We start from the raw sequence: 18939 nt of genomic DNA on the forward strand, positions 1-18939 counted from the left end.
TTTCTGTCACCTAACTTGAAACATAAGCCTTGTAAAAGTTAGCTTTATCGATTTGAAAATCCAAAAAAGGAACAGGAAGGTCCCTATCAAAGTTGCTGTTTAACGTGACAACATCACAGCGTTACACAATGGATCTCACTGAATGAAAATATATGTTTAGAAGGAAAACTATCTATTGAGAAGAGGAAGGAAAATGATATCCAGAACATTTTTGAAAATATAGGTGTGAGCAGAAGTGCATTCTGCCCAAGCAAAACCACCATTAATAATGACCATCAACACCCTTTCTTTTTTTCTCTGCACCAGGGCGAGCAAGGTTTTCGAGGTTTACCTGGGACTGTGGGGAAGCAAGGTCCTGCAGTAAGTGTCTGAAGTTTATTTTTGATTTTACTTCCTTTCTTTTGACCCGTGGGAACCATTAGGGCGAGCAAGACTGAATATTGTTCAGGGGATTTCATCGAGTCAACGACTGTGATGGGGTCACAGCAAGGAGAGTTTGGTGAATGAAAGGAAACCAGTGAGGTGTGCAGCTGCTTTGCAGGGACTGGCTTTTGATGAAGGCGGACATTGATTTTGTTAGACACTGGTGGAAGACTAAAGTACCCCATGCAAAGTCCTCCAGTCTGTCCCCTGCTGTCCAGAGTGCCAGGTGACATCCTCAATGACAAACAGGTTTTCCACACATTACAACTGTGTTCCACTGTGCAGTTTTTTGCTTTAGAATTGAAAGAAATATGAACCTTTTACAGTGATGAGAAGTAACCTAGATATCCGAAAAACTTCTCAGAAATACTTTTTGACCTTCCAAAGTACCCAACACATATGCATTAAGAACAGGCCGCTCTGGCTTACTGGCTGGCTGTTGAGAAGATGCGACGGTATAGGCACGTTGTTCTAGATGTTCATTGGAGCAGCTGCTGCATCAACATGTGCCACTGTTATCAGGGCTCGTTACACAGCTTATCTGAACATGATTATGATTGAACAACTCGGGCATTCAGCGGCCTGCTTTTTTTTTTTGATAACAGGGACTATTTGCAGTCGTGTCAATCAGTAGAGGAAATCTGGTTGCAACATCAACTGCGGCTGAAAAACACATATTTTCTTCTATCAAAAAACACGATTGAATGCTCTTTGAATATTCGCCTCTGTATTTGTGAACAACACGCAATTTTGGATTCATGGTCGCAAAACTGTCCAAGTAAAGAAAAAAAACAAGACAGAAAGGAAGTAAAGAAATGGAGCTATATTGACCGTTGTTGCATATGATCGATTACTTACTCGATGTCTTGGCTGCAGATATAGGTTTTTCAGGGTGTGAAGTAAGAAAACTGTGGAGCTAGACTTTAAAATGAAGGAAAAACAACAGGTGTCCAACATAGGACACATGCAGAGTTGTTTTGCTCTCTTTTGTTGTTATTTTCAATAATAACACTATTTGTTTCCCTTGCCTATACTGATGGATTTCCTTCTGATTTGGGGAAGTTGCATATGAAGCTGAAAGGTCAAACTTTTGTTTTTAAAACTCGTCAAAGTTTCTTCACCCTACACATCCATCTTCCTCTTCTTCGGTTGGTTAGATCTGAGAATAAGAAAATCCAGCTTGCATGGAAAAGTCGCTTTCAGTAATGGAAGTTCACTTCATGTCCACAGTCCTCTATTAGTGCTTGTTGTGGGGTTATCCATCAATCTGTCATGGAGCGAAATTATACCCCTGCTGAGAGGGATGATTGATCAGTGTCCGGCTTCAATTCCCCACACTGTATTAAACTCAATGCTTTGTGCGCCAATCCCTGAGAGCAACACGTGTCATGGCACAACATAGTCCTGTCAACAAAAGGGACGAACTGAAAACCTGAGCCAGGTTTCGCATTTTACATATTTTAACTCTGTGAACAACAGATACCCAGGATGCTGGCTGATGAAGACGAGTGAGCTAGGGACCCAATATAAGGCTTAGTTATCTTGCCAAATAGTGAGCCTGTGTTGATGTATGAAAACTGTTAGACCTGGTTTATAAATGGTTCTTAAGGATTAAGAAAGTGTTTACAACCTAATTATGAACCCTTAATGAATCATTTTTAAGGATGGTCTGATTGTAAAGTGGTACCAAAAAGTTTGATCCAAGTCCAAGATATACAGCCACCAACAATAATCCTCTACTTCAATGCAGAAATGATTTGTTTGGATTGTTCAGGTTGGTTTTTTGGATGTTTATGTTAAGCACTAATAATAATGGATAATGGATCAGCACACTTAATGCACACTTTCCTTTATAAAAACACTCAAAAGTGTTAGAAAAATGTGTCAAAATAGCATAAAATGCAACCATTTTGAGGTTTATTTTTCTCACACGAAGAAACCAAACTTCTAAAGTGGAAAAATAAGCCCTTTATGTGGATTGCTTTAAATGGGCAGTTATTTTAATTGTATAGATCCTCTTTGGTAGACCAACAGACACTCTTCCTCTGTCAGACGGGTTAACAGAGAAGTGGGTGCAAATGATATACCTTTAATTTAGCTTACACAAAAGGTATGTATTTCCCCACACAGTGCTCAGATCTTGTTCTGACGTGCTTTGTCTGTTTTTCTTTGTCAGGGATTGCCAGGTCCCTCTGGAGAAAAGGGGCCCCGGGGACCTCAGGTGAGAGAAGCATTTAATGGAAAAGTTTGTGCACTAACTTTTCCATTAGTATCTCTTCTAGAACGTAAAGGTCTCAACAAAAAGGAAGAAAGTACGGAAAATGGAAGCTTACTTATTGCTGGTTTTGGAGACTTTTTTTCCTTCAGTCCAGGAGGAATAAGAATAACAGAGTTAAAAGCTGTGGATCAGATTCATCCATTACAATAGTTTATTTACTGCTGAGATCAAATCTGATAGAACTAATGGATCCACTGGGAACCTCTCATAACCATCAGACTGTATTTTCATTTTCTGTTTTCTTATCATCCAGTGACTTCAAACTTTGTTGTTTCTCACAGGGTCGGCCTGGAGATGAAGGGGCCAAAGGGATACCGGGCCCATCTGTAAGTTAAACTTTCTGATATAGCTCATAGGAATTTATTTTCACAAATGCCACCTTCTTTTGTTGGGAATTAAGATCTACAAAACTGAATATTTTTTATATATTTTATATTATTTTGTGAACGTAACGGAGTCAGTGATGCGGATAATGCTAAGCATCACTCACACTTAATGATTTACACTTCACACATCTAGAAAATGTCGGCTGTCATTCTGATTGTTAAAATTGAATTCACTGGTGTGTAAGCCTGTCTGTGTTTGTGTCTATCTGTCTGCTGACACGCATCTCATCAAACATCTGCCAATTGACCTTTTAAAATGCTCTATTGACTGAAATGAGTCACATTTGACTGAATGTTATTGACAAATTGTGAGAAACACTGAGAAACCTAAGCTTGCATTGAGAGATTTTGACCTTAGGACTATAAAATCTATATTCTAGGGCCCTCCAGGTATCCAAGGTGTTGATGGGGCAGCTGGAAAACCTGGACCTAGAGGAAGCCAAGGGCCCCCAGGACCTCTGGGGCCACAGGGGCCAGCAGGAATCCCAGTGAGTGGGTACCTATAGCTTCATCTGCTGCTTTAATTTATATAATACAGATTTTGGCAAAGTCTGGACATATGAGAATCCACTAGTATTTTCAGTAAAGTATCTGATTACCTGGTTGCTGCATCACAACTTCTAAAGGTTTTTAACCCCCGTGTGTGTGTTCAATGTCCTCAGGGGCCACGGGGTGCTGATGGCTTGTTAGGAGCAGCAGGGGAAAGAGGACATACGGTAAACTACAGTGCATAAGAATTATGAGTCTTTAATGAATGTTTCAGGTTCAGTTACTGATGCTGTTTCCTGCAGGGTTTACCTGGCTTGCTCGGTGATGCTGGCCCCCCCGGACAGGATGGACTGCAGGTATGTTTGATTTTATAGTGAAGTAGAGTATGTCACATTTCAAAATCATGTATTTCTTCTCCTGCTTTACTTTGTCCTGCACTTCCAATAGTATAAAATGAGAAAAAATGTGAGAAGCTTATTGTAGAACAGCTGTGTTAATACCGTTACACACAACACTGTAAATAACAATGACCCAGCAACAAGAAAATCACAATCAAATAAAATGTGGTCTTATTCCAGCTCTACTCATCTGAATAAGCACCCTTTGGTCCTTCGATCACATTACAGTTTTAAGCCTTGAAGATGTTTTCGAGGAATTAAGATGCAACTTTGACTGTACATGATCTTAAACGGCTCTGAGTTTCTGTTCCCAAAAAATGTTAATGGCCAAACGTCCCCATGCAGCAGTAAGTTCTGTATAAATGCATCTGTAACCCTACCACTGGATGCCGTTCTTCCATGGAGCTTTTCTAAGTAAATGAATGTTATAGGAAGGCAATTTCTTAAGGTGCTTTAAGTCCCATCACATTTAAATGTTTACAAAAGGAATCCACACCTTTATGTAACACGTTGCTCTTGGTTCAAACACCACCAGCGGTTACATCTGCATTATTCAAAGCCAGAGCACATTTTTATTGTTGGTTTATAATTGTTTTAACTTTTGATTCTTCAGGGTCTGCCTGGACAAACAGGAAATGAAGGCCCAAGTGGACGGAAAGGGGACCAGGTCAGTGATCACATCATTCCTGAGTCTTTACATCATTGATTTGTACCTCAAACATCAAGAAATGAAAAGTTTGATTTAGTTTAATGTTGTTCAGTCTGCAGCTTCAGATTAGAGGGAATTACTCCTTGACATCCAGCTAACATTTAAAAGCCTGCAGTCAGAAACTTCATCTGATTCCAGTCTTCTTATGTTGCCATGTTTGACAGGGGGACATGGGGTCTTGTGGGAATCTTGGTCCTCCGGGTATTCCAGGAGAGACGGGAATCGAGGGCCTAAAAGGCTTACAGGGCCCGCCTGGACCAGAGGGTAAAGAGGTAGGTGTATTAATCGGCTGTTCACACACACGTGTTGAACGGCTGTCTCATAAATGATGAGCTCATAACATTACGCTGAAAACTTTACAGCCTCACAAACAGCCCGAGCTATGTTATGGGGAACAGATGTTTGTGTTGTTTTTTTATTTACTCGTTAGCATTAATGATTAATGTCAGCCAGAATTTCAATTTCAGTTGCCTCATGAAACACTCATAGAAATACAAATTCTGTATCTCTGTTGCATAAACCGTGAAATGAGATTTAGCTGATGAACTCAGATTCCTTTGAGAGGATTCAGAGGTTGATTATACAGCAGTCGGATGAGCATTCTGAAACATTTACTGTATGTCGTCCAAGAACAAGTTATTTTAGAAGGTTTCCTCACTCAATGTAATATGCTGTGGAAGATTTAAATCCACGTGGGCTTCAGGGACAATCTGACACTAAGGCAGGTAAATTACACACCGCCACAGCTAATGATCAGTCAGCTGCATTTAGGCATTTTTCCGACTTCCCTTGTTGCTGATCCCTAATTGATGCTCTTTTAAAGGTTGGGGAATCATGACCGTAGTATTTCTGCTGACAAAAACTCCTTGTATGAGGTAAAAAAAGGGCAAATGACAACAAGAGAACCGCTGCAGAAACAGAATTATCAGAAGCAGGATCCTCCTTTGGTGTCAGTCTCCTTGTCTTTGTCTAAGTGAAAGACAAACGACTAAACTCCAGACTCATGTTCTTTCCTCCTCTGCAGGGGGATGTCGGGCATCCTGGTGACTCTGGAGATCCTGGACCCAAAGGAGAGAAGGTAGATTAACTTTAGTTTGTAAAAGTGTTTTCTATTCTGCCGTAGGAAGAGGATTGTGTTGGTTTGACGTTGGAGAATGATGTATTCAGTTTCTGATCAGACTGTTCTTGGCAGGGTGAAGTGGGTCCTATAGGACTGTCTGGAAGAGAAGGCCCCTGGGGAGACCTCGGAGAAAATGGCCAAAGGGGGCCGAAGGGGGAGAAGGGCAACATCGGACTTATGGTGAGCACAGTTTTGGGTTTTCATTCTAAATATGTTAATAACACTACATACTCCTAACATCCCAAATGTTTGTATTTGTGGTATTGGGATTAAATGATATGAGGCAGTGGTCCTTTAAGAACTCATGGTTGTATTTACTTAAAGGATAATCATTCAGTCCAGTTGCTTTTTGTACATGACAAGACCAAGGCCATTAATGGGAAAACAATGTGATCAGTTTCACTCACAAATATTTGATATTCACAATCTGAATTGTCATTCAAACAACTTTATTGATCTCTCGCGTGTAGTCAAAGACGCCGTGTAACATACAACAGCATACAGACTAACAAATAGAAGGGGGAAAAGGATATATGGAGCATTTTAAAATTGCTTCCAAAGGGAACGATTGATTTTGAATGGTGATTGTTTTACAACTAGGTAGAACAGAACAGCACTCTGAGGGTTGGTGCTTTTGAGTGGATTTGATGGTTGCAGAAAGACTTCAGGGCTCGTTGTTTCAGTCAGATGGTTTTACAGATTTGAACAATGCTGCAGGCTATTACTGTGTTTTACTTTGAGACATCACTGCTGTAAACCATTTGCAATAACAACAAGGAGAAACTAAAGACAAGAACAAAGGGAACAGACATTCAACTGGACGTAGCAATCACTGAAGACATTCAAGACCCTTTAACGCTCAATTGCTCTGGGATTCTCACAGTAGATAAAAGCTCTCAATAAAAGATTGATCAAAACGCCACAGGTTCACGGGGGAGGGAAATTCCCTGAAGCCTCAGAGTTCACATCATATTCTAGATGGTCTTTAATAATAAAAATAGCAACCAAATATTCTGCATCCCTATTTGTCTGCGTCTCTGTTCGGTCTTTAACCGATAATCAATTGCTTGGTCTAGGACATAACTCAAAGCATATCAGATTAATGGTTACCTCGATGTCGTCCTCCTGACAGGGTGAGCCGGGGCTGATGGGAGAAGTGGGGCCTGCGGGTCTGCTGGGGTTACAGGTGAGCTTGTTTCCAGGAACTATTGACTCTGTTGATGAGATGCCGCTCAGGGTGGCCTTTAAATTAACCTTTATTGAACAGCTACAGCTATGATTGATACTTATTGATCTACCTGACTGATTAATTTGGTTTCCCCCTGCTCTTCACACGCTTACATTGATGTGGTGCTGTGTTTGTGATCATTTTAGGGAATAATAGGCTCTCGGGGCCCCCCTGGGCCAGATGGACCTCAGGGCCAGAAGGTAATATCCAACAGCTTTCTTCCCGGAGCACATCCTCTCTATCTTTGCTTCACACTAATTTCGCTCTGAGATATTACCTCCCTATTTTAAAATTGAAACATGACTTGAGTCTGCCAACACTTGTGTGTACATGCTTTAACAAACCAAGCCATTGTTCAGTTCAATCTGTACAGAGACCTCTTTTCACCTCTAATTTTATTTGGATGAAACTTAACAGCCCAGAACCAAACCAGACCAAATTAAAAAGCCAACTCAATCTCTCCTAATCTATATCCCTTTGGATAAGGTTTAAGAAGTCTTTGTTCTGGAGTTTATGAGTGAAAGTATTGGCTTTCAGTAGCTAATACAGTACATTAATCTCAGGGCTCTGCTGAAACAAATCAGTTAAACAGCAGCAGCTTCCCAAAGTGGAGCAAAAGGTTGGAAGTGGCTGTCCAGCTCATCTTAGAAGGGAAAAATAAATTGAACACAATTATCATTTAAATTGCAAGCATTTAAAATGTTGTGAGATAGAGAAGTCTCTTTAAATATGCAGGATCCTTAAATATTACTTATTTGTATTATAATCTAAAGACTGTGGTCAGTAACACTTTGCAAAGGAAGTCAATTCGGTACCAGTCTATTAAGGATGTTGGGATTTTATGACCATGTTTTCTTCTTAAAGTAGTGTGTTGATACAGGTTTTTGTGCATGTAAATGGTCTACAAAGACTAACATATCAAAGAAGAAATGAATATGAACTCTAACAAATCAGTTCATCAGATAATTAGTTTGGATGATTTTGCATTTCTAAACAACGTAAACATTTTGGCCAGTTCTGGTCCTATAACGGAAACGTCTTAGCACACCTGAAGCAGAGTGAATGTCAAAGGACTGGAACTCAAATCATTCCTCCCATCTCTCCAGGGGGATTCTGGGCCAGAAGGAATTACAGGACCTCCGGGGTCAGGAGGGCCTCAGGTAATATCTGATACCATTTAACATGTTGCACAACGTGATGTACAGTGCAGCTGTGAGAGGAGAGCCATCCATTTGCTTTCTGTTTGTCTGTCCGCACACAGGGACTGAGGGTGCTCGTGGTGTCAGGGGAGACGCAGGGGGGCAGGGACCACCTGTAAGTATCCTCGAGTAGCACAAATCAATGAAAAATATTCCATCTGTCTCTAAAGTTTTCCAAAGGACCAAATGAATGTCATTCTGTATGTTTTGTTCTTTGTCCTTAATGTTGTCTCTAGTTCTTTTACAGCGTAGCCGCTATTAGAGGCCACAGTCTGTAAACATCGTTTGATCTGTTATTGCACGCATCACTAATTAGGGGAATTAAGTGTCAGGGGAGGACTACACTATTAAGTGATTTAGAGAGAAATCTAGCTAATTACAGTGCGTTTTCAGTTTTAATGGCTATCGTTGTGTGTGGTGCATCTATAGTCATGCAGCATGTCTCCAGGGATGGAAATGTGGGTCTGTTAGTTGGTCCACATCTGAGGTCCGGGCAGAAATGCTGTCTGGTTGATGTCTTGGGATGGATGGCAGAGGCTTGAAGTGGTTCAGTATTTGATGTCTGCATTATTTTACATCAAACTTAAAGAAGTGTTAGTTAAACCCAGTCATTAAGCATCTAATCATTGAGCTTTTTTGTTGATATATTTAAGACAAATCTGCTACTTTATACTGAGGGGAAATTGGGTTTCGTGAAAGTTGCTCCATTTAAGAATAAAACGTGTAAAATGTGCAATAAAAGGAGTAAAAATGGCTCAAAACATAGTCATTTTAACAATTATTTATTATGTCTGCATCGTAGGGTCCAGTAGGAAAAGTTGGCCCACACGGAGACCTCGGAGTTAAAGGGGAAGTGGGGCCACAGGGACTGAAGGGAGAGCCAGGAGCCCCAGGACAACAAGGGGAACAGGTTAGTGAGGCTTTCAATGTTTTATCTCAAAGCCAAGCCAAAATCCATGTCTGCATGCTGCTACATCTTATTAACAAACACTTTGAATGCATAAAATACATATTCAGTATGTCTATATATCCATTAAACAACCTCATTATTTCACCTGTGCAGGGTGAGGAGGGTCTACCAGGAGTCCAAGGTCCTCCTGGTCTGCCCGGATTAGAGGTGAAAACTAAACCCTGTCTCATGTTGAATATATTGTTGGTGAGGATTGCGTTTTTTTCCCCCTAACAAACTTTATTGATGTTATTTATTCCTCTTTCTACCATCTTTCAGGGGCCTCCTGGAGAAATTGGACCCCAGGGTTCCTCGGGTCCCACAGGGTCTCCTGTAAGTGTGCAACACAGGATCACCTCAGATGATGAAATCACACTCTGCCTTCAGCCGCTGCTTTATAATTATGGCATTTGTTTGGCTGTGATGAATTATTCAAAACAAGTATGTGTGTGTTTGTTCTTTCTGTCTGATGGGAAATCAAACAACATATTCTTCATTTGCAGGGAGTGAAAGGAAGACAAGGATCTGAGGGCCAACAGGGCATGGCAGGGGAGAAGGTAAGAGCCTCATGTTATCGAACAAAGTTTAATGTTGTTTGACCTTTTATACCGTCTGCTTTTTTTAACACATCTAGCTGGAGTCAAAGTAAAGAGATTTAATTCTGCTTCATTTAATCACAGATTGGAGAAAGGAATAACACTCATTCTCTTCCTTAGTGAGAGTTCGAGGGTACGATCTATACCACTCTCATGTTTGTCTTTCGAATATAAAGCCAGAGCCAGCAGCCAGCATGCTAACATTAGCTTAGCATTAGGACATGAACTTCAAGGTTTCAAGGTTTTATTTGTCATATGCACAGCAGATACAGCGTATATGTTGGCAATGAAAATCTTATGTCGCGTGCTCCTCCAACAACTCAACATGCATGGTGCAAAAGATAAATAAAGTAGTGCAAAAAGAGAGAAGAATATTTACAATATTAACAATAAAGATTTGAGGATGTGAAATATATACATATGTGGAATACATTGAAAGTATTTAAATACTTTACACTGTTGAATGAGGAGGTATGGACAGATGCATATATTATGTATAGCAGATGTATATGGCAGATATGTACAATATATAGATATGTGTACTATAAACAGATATGTATGGCAGATGTGTATAATATATATGTATGTGTGTACTATAAACAGATGTGAGTAGACATTCACACAGCTCAGGAGTTCAGTAGTCTTATAGCCTTATAGCTTGAGATGAGAACGCTACCCCGGCGTCTAAGATCAGAAGTTTCGCCATCCATCTAATCATCCAACTCTCTGCAAGAAAACAAATAAGCATGTTTCCAAAAAGATACTGATTCCATTTTTCACCATTTATTTTGTGTTTGACCCCTACAGGGAGACGATGGCAACATTGGATCACCAGGGAAAAGGGGTCATGTTGGAAGGAGGGTAAGCTCTGTTTGTTTCAGACAAATGTCTGAAAAATTGGCAATAAAAATTGCATTTCTAAACGATGTAAACTAGTTGATCCACAGTTGTGATGAATCCAACTAGGCCAATATCTTCTGGTCTTATACTTTTTCCAACTCTGTGAGAAAACGCCTTGTAAACAGGACTTTTCCATACAGATAGGGTGCTGTGTGCATGGGAGGAAAAGGGAAAGAGGCAAAAGGAGCCACACTGACAGATACTGCATGAACAGATTCATACATAAAACATGAGTTTGGTGTGTGTGTGCGTGTGTGTGTGTGTTGTTGCCTCATTGAAAAACATTGGGATCTGGTCCACAGGGGAAACGGGGTAAGGCTGGAGTCAGAGGGACCAGAGGAGAGAGAGGACATAAGGTGAGATAGAAAAACAACCAGGCCTCAGGCTTTGAGGTCGTCTGATTAATTACAACGGATGAAGCAACTCTACACCATGTTTTTGTCTCTCAGGGCCAAAAGGGAGACACGGGGCCGTTCGGCCTCTCTGGGTGGCCGGGGCTCATCGTAAGTCAATTTATTCACGTACTTAAAATCTGGTTTTCATAGAAGATGGTCTATCAAGTTAGCTTTGAAACTGTCTATTGAATAATCTATCCTGTATAAAGTAAAGATTTTAAAATTGAACAGCTCTCTATCATTCAGTGAATTGACATCAAGTTGATTTTATTTTTGTCAACAAGGGAATCCGGGTTTGCGTGGAGATCTGGGAGACCAAGGGGAAAAAGGGAAAGAGGTAAAGAAACCCGACTCGCTTCAAGAGCAAACTCTTCTGGATTCAATCTGATTTAGCATATTTATAGAAGGCTTGCTTTGTATAAGTAAGTAGATAAATATCATTTTGTTAGTGAATATGCCTCTGAGGGTTTCTCATTATGAACATAACTTTTCAACCAGGGCTGTTTTGGTGAGAAAAGTCACTATTTTTGAATGAAGTAATATTTATACTTTTATTATTCATGTAATAAATGTGTTTTTATTTAAGTGTAAAATTAGCACTGGGTGATTTAGGATTAGCCTAATGAGAAAATAGATACAAATACTGTTGAAAGAAATCAAAAATGACATGCATACAGAAGAACACATTCATACATAAGACGAATCTTTCCCGCTCCACATGGAAAAAGCCATCACCTTCGAACAAAAACGAATAAAAAATGAATACCTGAAGGCACTTTCATGCTCGATGAATACTGTGCGTAACAATTCGAAAGCAATGGGGTCTTCTCTACATTCACTTCCCCCACAGGAGAGGGTAACAACAGCTGGACGGTACATCTGGCTCATCATAGCAATACTCAAAGAGCAGTTTCCTCTAAAATGGAAAGATGGAATTATTGAAAATGTGGATAACACTGAGCTCTTGTTGTGCTCAGACTCATGAAATGCTTTGGCCTGCTGGGCTCAGTTCAGGCTCTGTCAGAACTCATTTTTTTTAGAGAAGTGTGCTTTGGTTTTTCAATTTGCTGATCAGCAGTAAAGGTAGAGGCTTGACTGTATGCTGTTTGTGTCCTCAGGGAGAGAAAGGAGACAGTGGACTGCCCGGACCACCTGGAGCTGATGGCATGAAGGTAAGATGTTTAAAGTGTTCATACAGAGATACCAACATACTGTCTGCACAACATGTGTATATAAGATTGGCGGTAAATGTACTGAGTCGTGATGGTAAAGCAGCTAGCAATAGCCATAATATTTTAGTAAAACCAAACGGTACAGTCACTTCAAATCAGGGAAATCACAATCGATGTGGTTTGACTCATTTATAACAGAAAATGTTAACGAATTTCAATGTCTGATTTGAAGAAAGGTGTAAAAATGGAAAAGACTTTAGGGGAGGGATTCAGTTTCTTTCAGTTGTGTTATCCTTATCTTCTGAATTATTTTGTCTTTTTCTCAGGGTATTCGTGGTCTTGTTGGAGTGCCTGGTCCTGCTGCCGTGAAGGGAGATCAGGTACACAATATTAAGATCATAGATGTTTGTTTTATCTAGTGATGTTTTTGAAGCTTCACTCGTTTGAATGTCTTTTTTCTGATGTCTAACTTTGACGAATGCGCTCGTCCCTCTCTCTCCTTCAGGGAAATATTGGTCCACCAGGACCGAGGGGTACAACAGGGATGCCAGGACTGCCTGTGAGTATTTTACATTTGTGGTTGGGTTTTATATCCCTCTTGAATTGTGTGTTATAACTCAAATTTAGTTTTCAGTTTGTGTTGAACTTACAGAAGGATGTGAAAAGTGTATTTAGGCTAGGTGTTTTGTACCTATTTTCTCCTTGGATATGTTATAGTTTGGTTTCAAGCGGTTCATTTTCCCTCTTGACACTTTTGCCAGACAGCCTGAAAATGGAGTCAGCTCAAAAGTGGAACGCGTGATGGAAATTGTTTTATATGAACTCGGGAAAACCATCTTTTCCTCAGCAAGCTGCCAGTCTGTGGATTCATTGTGTTCACCTGCACAGTGTGATAGTGTTCAGCCCTATGTGTCATAAAGGGGAATAAACCCATTGACTTGGATTATAAAATCTGTGAAGCCGTGGCTGATGGGTTCATAATGTGGCAAATAAAAGCACTGGAGGGCAATTTGTCCATAAATGCACTTCCCTTTGGAAAAATGATACTAATGCACTTTTATTCTGCTGTTCTCTCCTCTGTCGCAGGGTATGTTTGGATTGAAGGTATGATATGATCAACTCAAGCACTCGCTTCATGACCGATCAATTTAACATCAGCTCTAATACACATTTATCTGAAGCGTTGAAAGTCGTAGAGGATTTAACGTGATGCTGCTTTACTTCGCTGACACACATAATCATAAAACTGTCACACTTTGGAGTCATAGTTATAATAAAAAGGCAGTTACCGTTACAGGAGTCTTTATTTCCATTTGAATGTGTTCTCCGGTTTATGGTGCGGTATTGCCCTGTAGAACAGTGCAGGGTCGCATTTTGACCTTTTCTTCTCCCTGCAGGGTTTGAAAGGCTACCCAGGTTTCCCCGGTCTGCCCGGCAGGAGGGGGCTCCCGGTAGGTTTGCAACAGAGGACGAAACAAAATCTGAATTAAAATGGAATTGGTTGAAATGATAAATATACTTATCAAATGAATATAAAGCTCTTAAGATACAATAGATGGTCTCATTATTCTATCTCCTTCTTCATGTGATCCTAATCCACTTCTTTTAGAAATGAACTTTTTGTCTCCCAGTTTTTTTCCCCTTTCTATTTTCTTTTCAAACTTCAGATTTGATTTTCAAAATGTTGAATGTTTTTGAATTTCAGAATATTTCTTGAAATTATTCCTTTTTTCCTCAAAGATCTGATTTTTTTTTTTCAAATTTCTGATTTGTTTTCAAAATGTCAACTTGTTTAAATGTACGATTATTTTTTCAAAGTTATTACTCTTTCCTAAAAAATCTGCCTTTCTTTTACATTTCAACTTTTAAAAATGTTCCACTATTTTCTCATTATTTCTCATATTTAGTTCACCTTTTGTGATTAATAACAACGTTTTGAATTCTAATATATACATGTTATATTTTTGTATCTTTCTTGTGTTTTAGGGTCCGCCAGGGGTCCCTGGACCTCCAGGACAGTCGTTGAACATGACGCTGACTCAACTCAAGGCAAACTATTCATGTCTAATGTCCATTTCTAGTATAACGTTGAACATAGATCTGCATCTTAATTCAGCAGTGCTTTAAAATGCAACTGACTGTTTGTTTCTTTTCTGCTCTCCCCATGTGCAGGATCTGATGTATGTGTCCGATAAGCCCAACTTCTATCTGCTCCAGACTCTGCTGGACTCTCTGCAGCTGGAGCTCCGGCTGCTGCTGGATCCTCCCGACGGCAGCAAGGAGCACCCAGCCTCCACCTGCCTGGAGCTGTGGTTCTGTCACCCCGAATACAGCAGCGGTCAGTCCCACAAACACTGAAATAAGGTCCTCCAGAATCAGAGACCGAATCAGGTTTACACATACAGTTCAATCATTTTGCTGTGGTGAGTAAGAAGAATAAGGCCGGAAAACGGGATAAAAATACTAGGTTTAATGCAACAACTTTTGTAGGTATTCCAATCAATATGCTATTAATAATTGACACTTGATGCTTCTGATTTTCAATAAATATCAGAAGTGAAGGATGTCATTTATTTGTATTCACACGTATGTTGGAGTTATTTTGCTTCCAGTGCGCTCAGGCCTTTCTGTCAGCGTCCGGCTCATCCCTGCAGATCTCATTGAGCTGCGGCTAACCTTTCTCTGCAGGAATGTATTACATTGACCCGAACCAGGGCAGCCCGGCGGACTCTCTGCTGGCCTACTGCAGCTTCTCATCCACATCAAAACAGACCTGCCTTCACCCCCGAAACTCTCAGGTAGAAACACATCACCTGAGACAGGCTGCAGGAAATTGAACCTCTGGATCAATGGCATGACGGCTAACTTCACTTAGCCCTATTGTACCTCCTGAATTTCAATTTGACGAAATGTCAGTCAGCCTACACTCTGCTAGTGACTTGAACAGAGAGGACTTGAACTTAAAAATGTGTCACATGAAAGGAAAATTCAAAATGTTTCCAATTTCAATAGTTTTTAGGTAGTTTCGACATGATTTATACCATATAACCAAGTTTTGATATTGTATGATTCACTGACTACATTGCCAGTGTTCATGATCTGACACAAACACACACCAGTTCTTCCACTCTAGAGTTTTTAAGGACTTGCTACATGATTTACATAAGTGTGATTCATTCCCCCTCCAACCATTCCAATACATACATTTTATAGGATAAAAACATACATTTTTGTTATTAGAAAACCGAAAGTGTTAAACTTAAGGTAACTTTATAATTCTGGCATAGAACAAATCAAATCAGGTGTTTTTTACACAACAGACGGTGTTGTTGCGGTTATGATCGTCCTTTTCTTTCCTGCAGTCTACACAAATCACCTCCCCCACCTCCTAACACAGTCAATACTACATAAAAATGTGAATCACTCAACCAAAGAATAATATGGATTGGTCTCAAATAGGCATGAAGTGAATGCATCGGCCCACCAAGCTAGCCAATTTACCTCTGCTTCATGCTTGAGCTGCATGCTAATCCGGAGCTGTGAGAACATTGTTGACCTTCACAAGTCTCTTAAATGAAAGCAGGACCTGAATTCAGATCGGCACTTTTGCCTTCTTTTCTCCGCCTGCAGTTGCCCATGAAAGCCTGGATGGAAGACATTTCTGAAGAAGGATCCTTTCAGTGGCTCAGCAGGCTGGAGCAGGGCTTTCAGGTGAGAGAACCAAACTTAAGTCACGCAAATATGGACGTTATCTCAGATCAGAGATGAGTGTTTTTCATTAAATCTAAATATACAAATGTCCATGTAAAAATACATGTACATCCAGCTACACATTATGGTTTCATTGATCTATTCATATCATATTCACATAGAAGGGATTCGGGGCTCCAGCTTTGTGGATTTAAGTTCACAGTCTGATAGTAGGCAATACATCTGCTTCTGTCTCTTCAAGCACTTTGTGTGGCTATGGACACTGATCTTGGTTAATTGGACGGTGTGGACTGTTTTTTCGATGAGGCTCATTTGCAATTTGGCGCCAAATCTATCTTATTGAAATACTTTCAAATACACATGGAAGCACTAAGATGGTATTTGCTTACCAGCGCAAGGTTTTTCTACTTGTCAAGCCGTATGATTGTTTCCTCTCACACGATTAATTATTTGGCTACTGACGTTTTGTCTTTTCCATTCTCTTAATGATTGTTTTACCTTTAAATCGTTGTTACTGTTAGTCCCTACCAGCCTTTATTGATAATCCATTGCATTCTTGTTATTTCTCACTAGTTTTACTATCCAGGAGCTAATGTGGTGCAGATGCGTTTCCTGAGGTTGCACAGCAGCATTGCCATCCAGAATCTGACCTTCTCCTGCCACCCAGGACATAGACTGGGCCACATGGACAGAGACATCAAGTTCCTCACCGACAGCAGGAAGCAGAGTTTTGTCGGAGCAGTGAAAGACTGCGTGGTATGTGACGAGATTTCTACTACTCTTGGTGCTCTGAATACTAAGTGCAGATTAGGCTGTTGTTAGCCTGTATGTAAAGTGGCCTCTCTAAATCTAATCAAACAAAAGAATGGGTAGCATAAACTAAACAAAAAACAAAGTCTTGACACTTAAAAAAAGTGAGGATTCACAGGAAATTAAATGATGACTCATTAAGTCTTCTGTCCCCCGTGTCCCAGCCCGGAGAGGAGAGCGTTTCTGTAACTCGGGAGTCTGTGTTTGAGTTTGAGGACCTCCACCTGCTTCCTCTGAGAGACGTAGCATTGATGGGAGGCGGCAACTTGACACACCAGTTCAGCTTCACTGTGGGACCTGTGTGTTTCAGCTAAAGGTGCTTCAAATCAGTGCAGTCCTAGAACACCAAGGTCCAGGACACCAGCCCGTACAATAATAGACACCTAGAGGACAACGGGAACATCTCTTCCCATTCCAGATGTCCCTCCCTTTCCTCTTGTTTTTGGGGATTCGAACTCTCAAATTGAGTGACTCCGTATTCATGAATTTGAGAGGACACCAGCGTCCTCAGGCTTTTTTTCCACGGAGAAGTCAAGTTTGTTTACAGAGACGTTTATCTTGCATTGAATAATTTAAAAATGTACGTCTTTTTTATCCTTTATATACAATTGTTTATTTTCTCTGTTTTATTTTTGTTATGTATTTCTGGGCTTCTGTCATAGCCGGCCCATTGTGTATATAAAAGCCGTAACAATGTGTTCTGCCTGGGAACACAGCTACTGTGGTCCCATTGGCCAGTGACCAGGCCAGTAAAAGCCCTACTTTAGTACGGTGTGTGACCTCACATGGGTCACTTTTCTCAAGGTGCTAATAACGTTTTATTTCAAAGATTATTTTCTATGCTCCCCAAAACAATAGAAGATGACATTCACATTATCCTATGCAGACTTGCTATGGATCCTCATTTTGTAAAAAGGCAAAAGATAGTTTTTTACAGTTTCATGAAAATGTATGGTTTTATTTTTTACATCTCAGGTATTATACAGCACACACACGGGAACCAAAGCTGCTGTTGCTACAGTGAGTTTTCTAGGTTTGTAGTTTAGCATTAAAAGAAGACTTAAGAAAGGTTAATGAAATAGAAATATTGAACTCACGTGTGCTTTGGAGATTCCCTCTTTCTCTGGTATTCTCATGTAAACCAAAGAACAACGTTTAGCAGCCAGTCCTGACACATCCACATATTCCCCCTCCAGACAATACTGTAATTATGTTCAATGTACTGTAAAGATCGTGCATACGTTTGCCAAGTGCAGTAGCCGTGTCCTGCAGAGCTACTGTGCCTATCACCACCACTTACCATTGATTAATTGCTGTTAACCTGCATTTGTGCCTCAATCAATCTGGAAAGTGCTTGGATCCAGAGAAAAGAAGCAAGCTTTGTATCTTCTCTGCAGAATCAGGATTCTGTGTTTGGGTCCTACAGTGTGTCAGCAGTGAGTGATGTGTGGTGTGCACAGTTTGCAGGCTGAAGAGGAGTCATTTGCATGAGATCTCAGGGAGTTTGCGGTCTACCGTCTCAACCAAAACAGCAGCTCTGCAGAAATAAAACAAAACATGCTTATACCAAATTCTGAGCTGTAGAGATTCAGAGGGTTTGCAAGGCTGACAAGTGCAAGTGCTTTATGGTAAGAAAATAAGAAATGTACGCTTTGTATGCAATTCTGGCCTGGTGTATTCTTTTAATATTTAGATTTGTCTTATCATTTCATGTGATTGCCTTAGCTGGCTGAGACTGATCATTGTAACTTGTTTTGTACAAATTATCATTTTTAGATATCCAAAATGACATGCTGGACATTTGTCTTGTGTGATCCCCTCATCAGCTCAAAGAATTGTCCGCTGAATAAAAAAAATGACATAACCGATTGACTCATGTATTTTATCAAGAGTAGTTTGCAATTATTTGCTCATGTATCAAATTATTTGACAATTGACATTTTGACCTAATGGTGGTTTGAATCTAAATGTAAACCACTTTTTTTTTCAAGCCCTGGAAAATATATGAACTGGATAAATTGTAATTATTTCAACTTTTGTTTACATAGATTTGAGGTTCTCATTTATGTTTTCATGCTACTATCATCATAAGCAATGTGTAATTTTGGACTGCTACTTGGAGAGGTCCCAGTTCACCTCCTAGGCCCTGCTGTGGTGCCCTTGAGCAAGGCACCGG

The 18939-nt window shown here is 40.2% G+C and overlaps 1 protein-coding gene across 1 annotated transcript in view; it reads left to right on the top strand.

The window, feature by feature from the left end:
• Nucleotides 1-18627, top strand: part of si:ch211-196i2.1 (collagen alpha-1(I) chain) — an 80698-nt gene extending 62071 nt beyond the window's left edge. The window contains 34 exon segments of the mRNA XM_063890046.1: nucleotides 307-360; nucleotides 2600-2644; nucleotides 2983-3027; nucleotides 3468-3575; nucleotides 3750-3803; nucleotides 3879-3932; nucleotides 4588-4641; nucleotides 4848-4955; nucleotides 5708-5761; nucleotides 5876-5983; nucleotides 6936-6989; nucleotides 7178-7231; nucleotides 8138-8191; nucleotides 8237-8243; nucleotides 8293-8345; nucleotides 9033-9140; nucleotides 9294-9347; nucleotides 9459-9512; nucleotides 9683-9736; nucleotides 10583-10636; nucleotides 10978-11031; nucleotides 11125-11182; nucleotides 11355-11407; nucleotides 12189-12242; nucleotides 12569-12622; nucleotides 12748-12801; nucleotides 13329-13346; nucleotides 13640-13693; nucleotides 14229-14291; nucleotides 14415-14580; nucleotides 14931-15040; nucleotides 15873-15953; nucleotides 16527-16709; nucleotides 16928-18627. Of these exon segments, the coding sequence (XP_063746116.1) occupies nucleotides 307-360; nucleotides 2600-2644; nucleotides 2983-3027; nucleotides 3468-3575; nucleotides 3750-3803; nucleotides 3879-3932; nucleotides 4588-4641; nucleotides 4848-4955; nucleotides 5708-5761; nucleotides 5876-5983; nucleotides 6936-6989; nucleotides 7178-7231; nucleotides 8138-8191; nucleotides 8237-8243; nucleotides 8293-8345; nucleotides 9033-9140; nucleotides 9294-9347; nucleotides 9459-9512; nucleotides 9683-9736; nucleotides 10583-10636; nucleotides 10978-11031; nucleotides 11125-11182; nucleotides 11355-11407; nucleotides 12189-12242; nucleotides 12569-12622; nucleotides 12748-12801; nucleotides 13329-13346; nucleotides 13640-13693; nucleotides 14229-14291; nucleotides 14415-14580; nucleotides 14931-15040; nucleotides 15873-15953; nucleotides 16527-16709; nucleotides 16928-17077 (2382 nt within the window). The 3' untranslated portion in view covers nucleotides 17078-18627.
• Nucleotides 18628-18939: the final 312 nt, after the last annotated feature.

This window comes from Eleginops maclovinus, chromosome 8 (assembly GCF_036324505.1).
Source record: "Eleginops maclovinus isolate JMC-PN-2008 ecotype Puerto Natales chromosome 8, JC_Emac_rtc_rv5, whole genome shotgun sequence".
In the NCBI taxonomy this organism is placed as follows: Eukaryota; Metazoa; Chordata; class Actinopteri; order Perciformes; family Eleginopidae; genus Eleginops; species Eleginops maclovinus.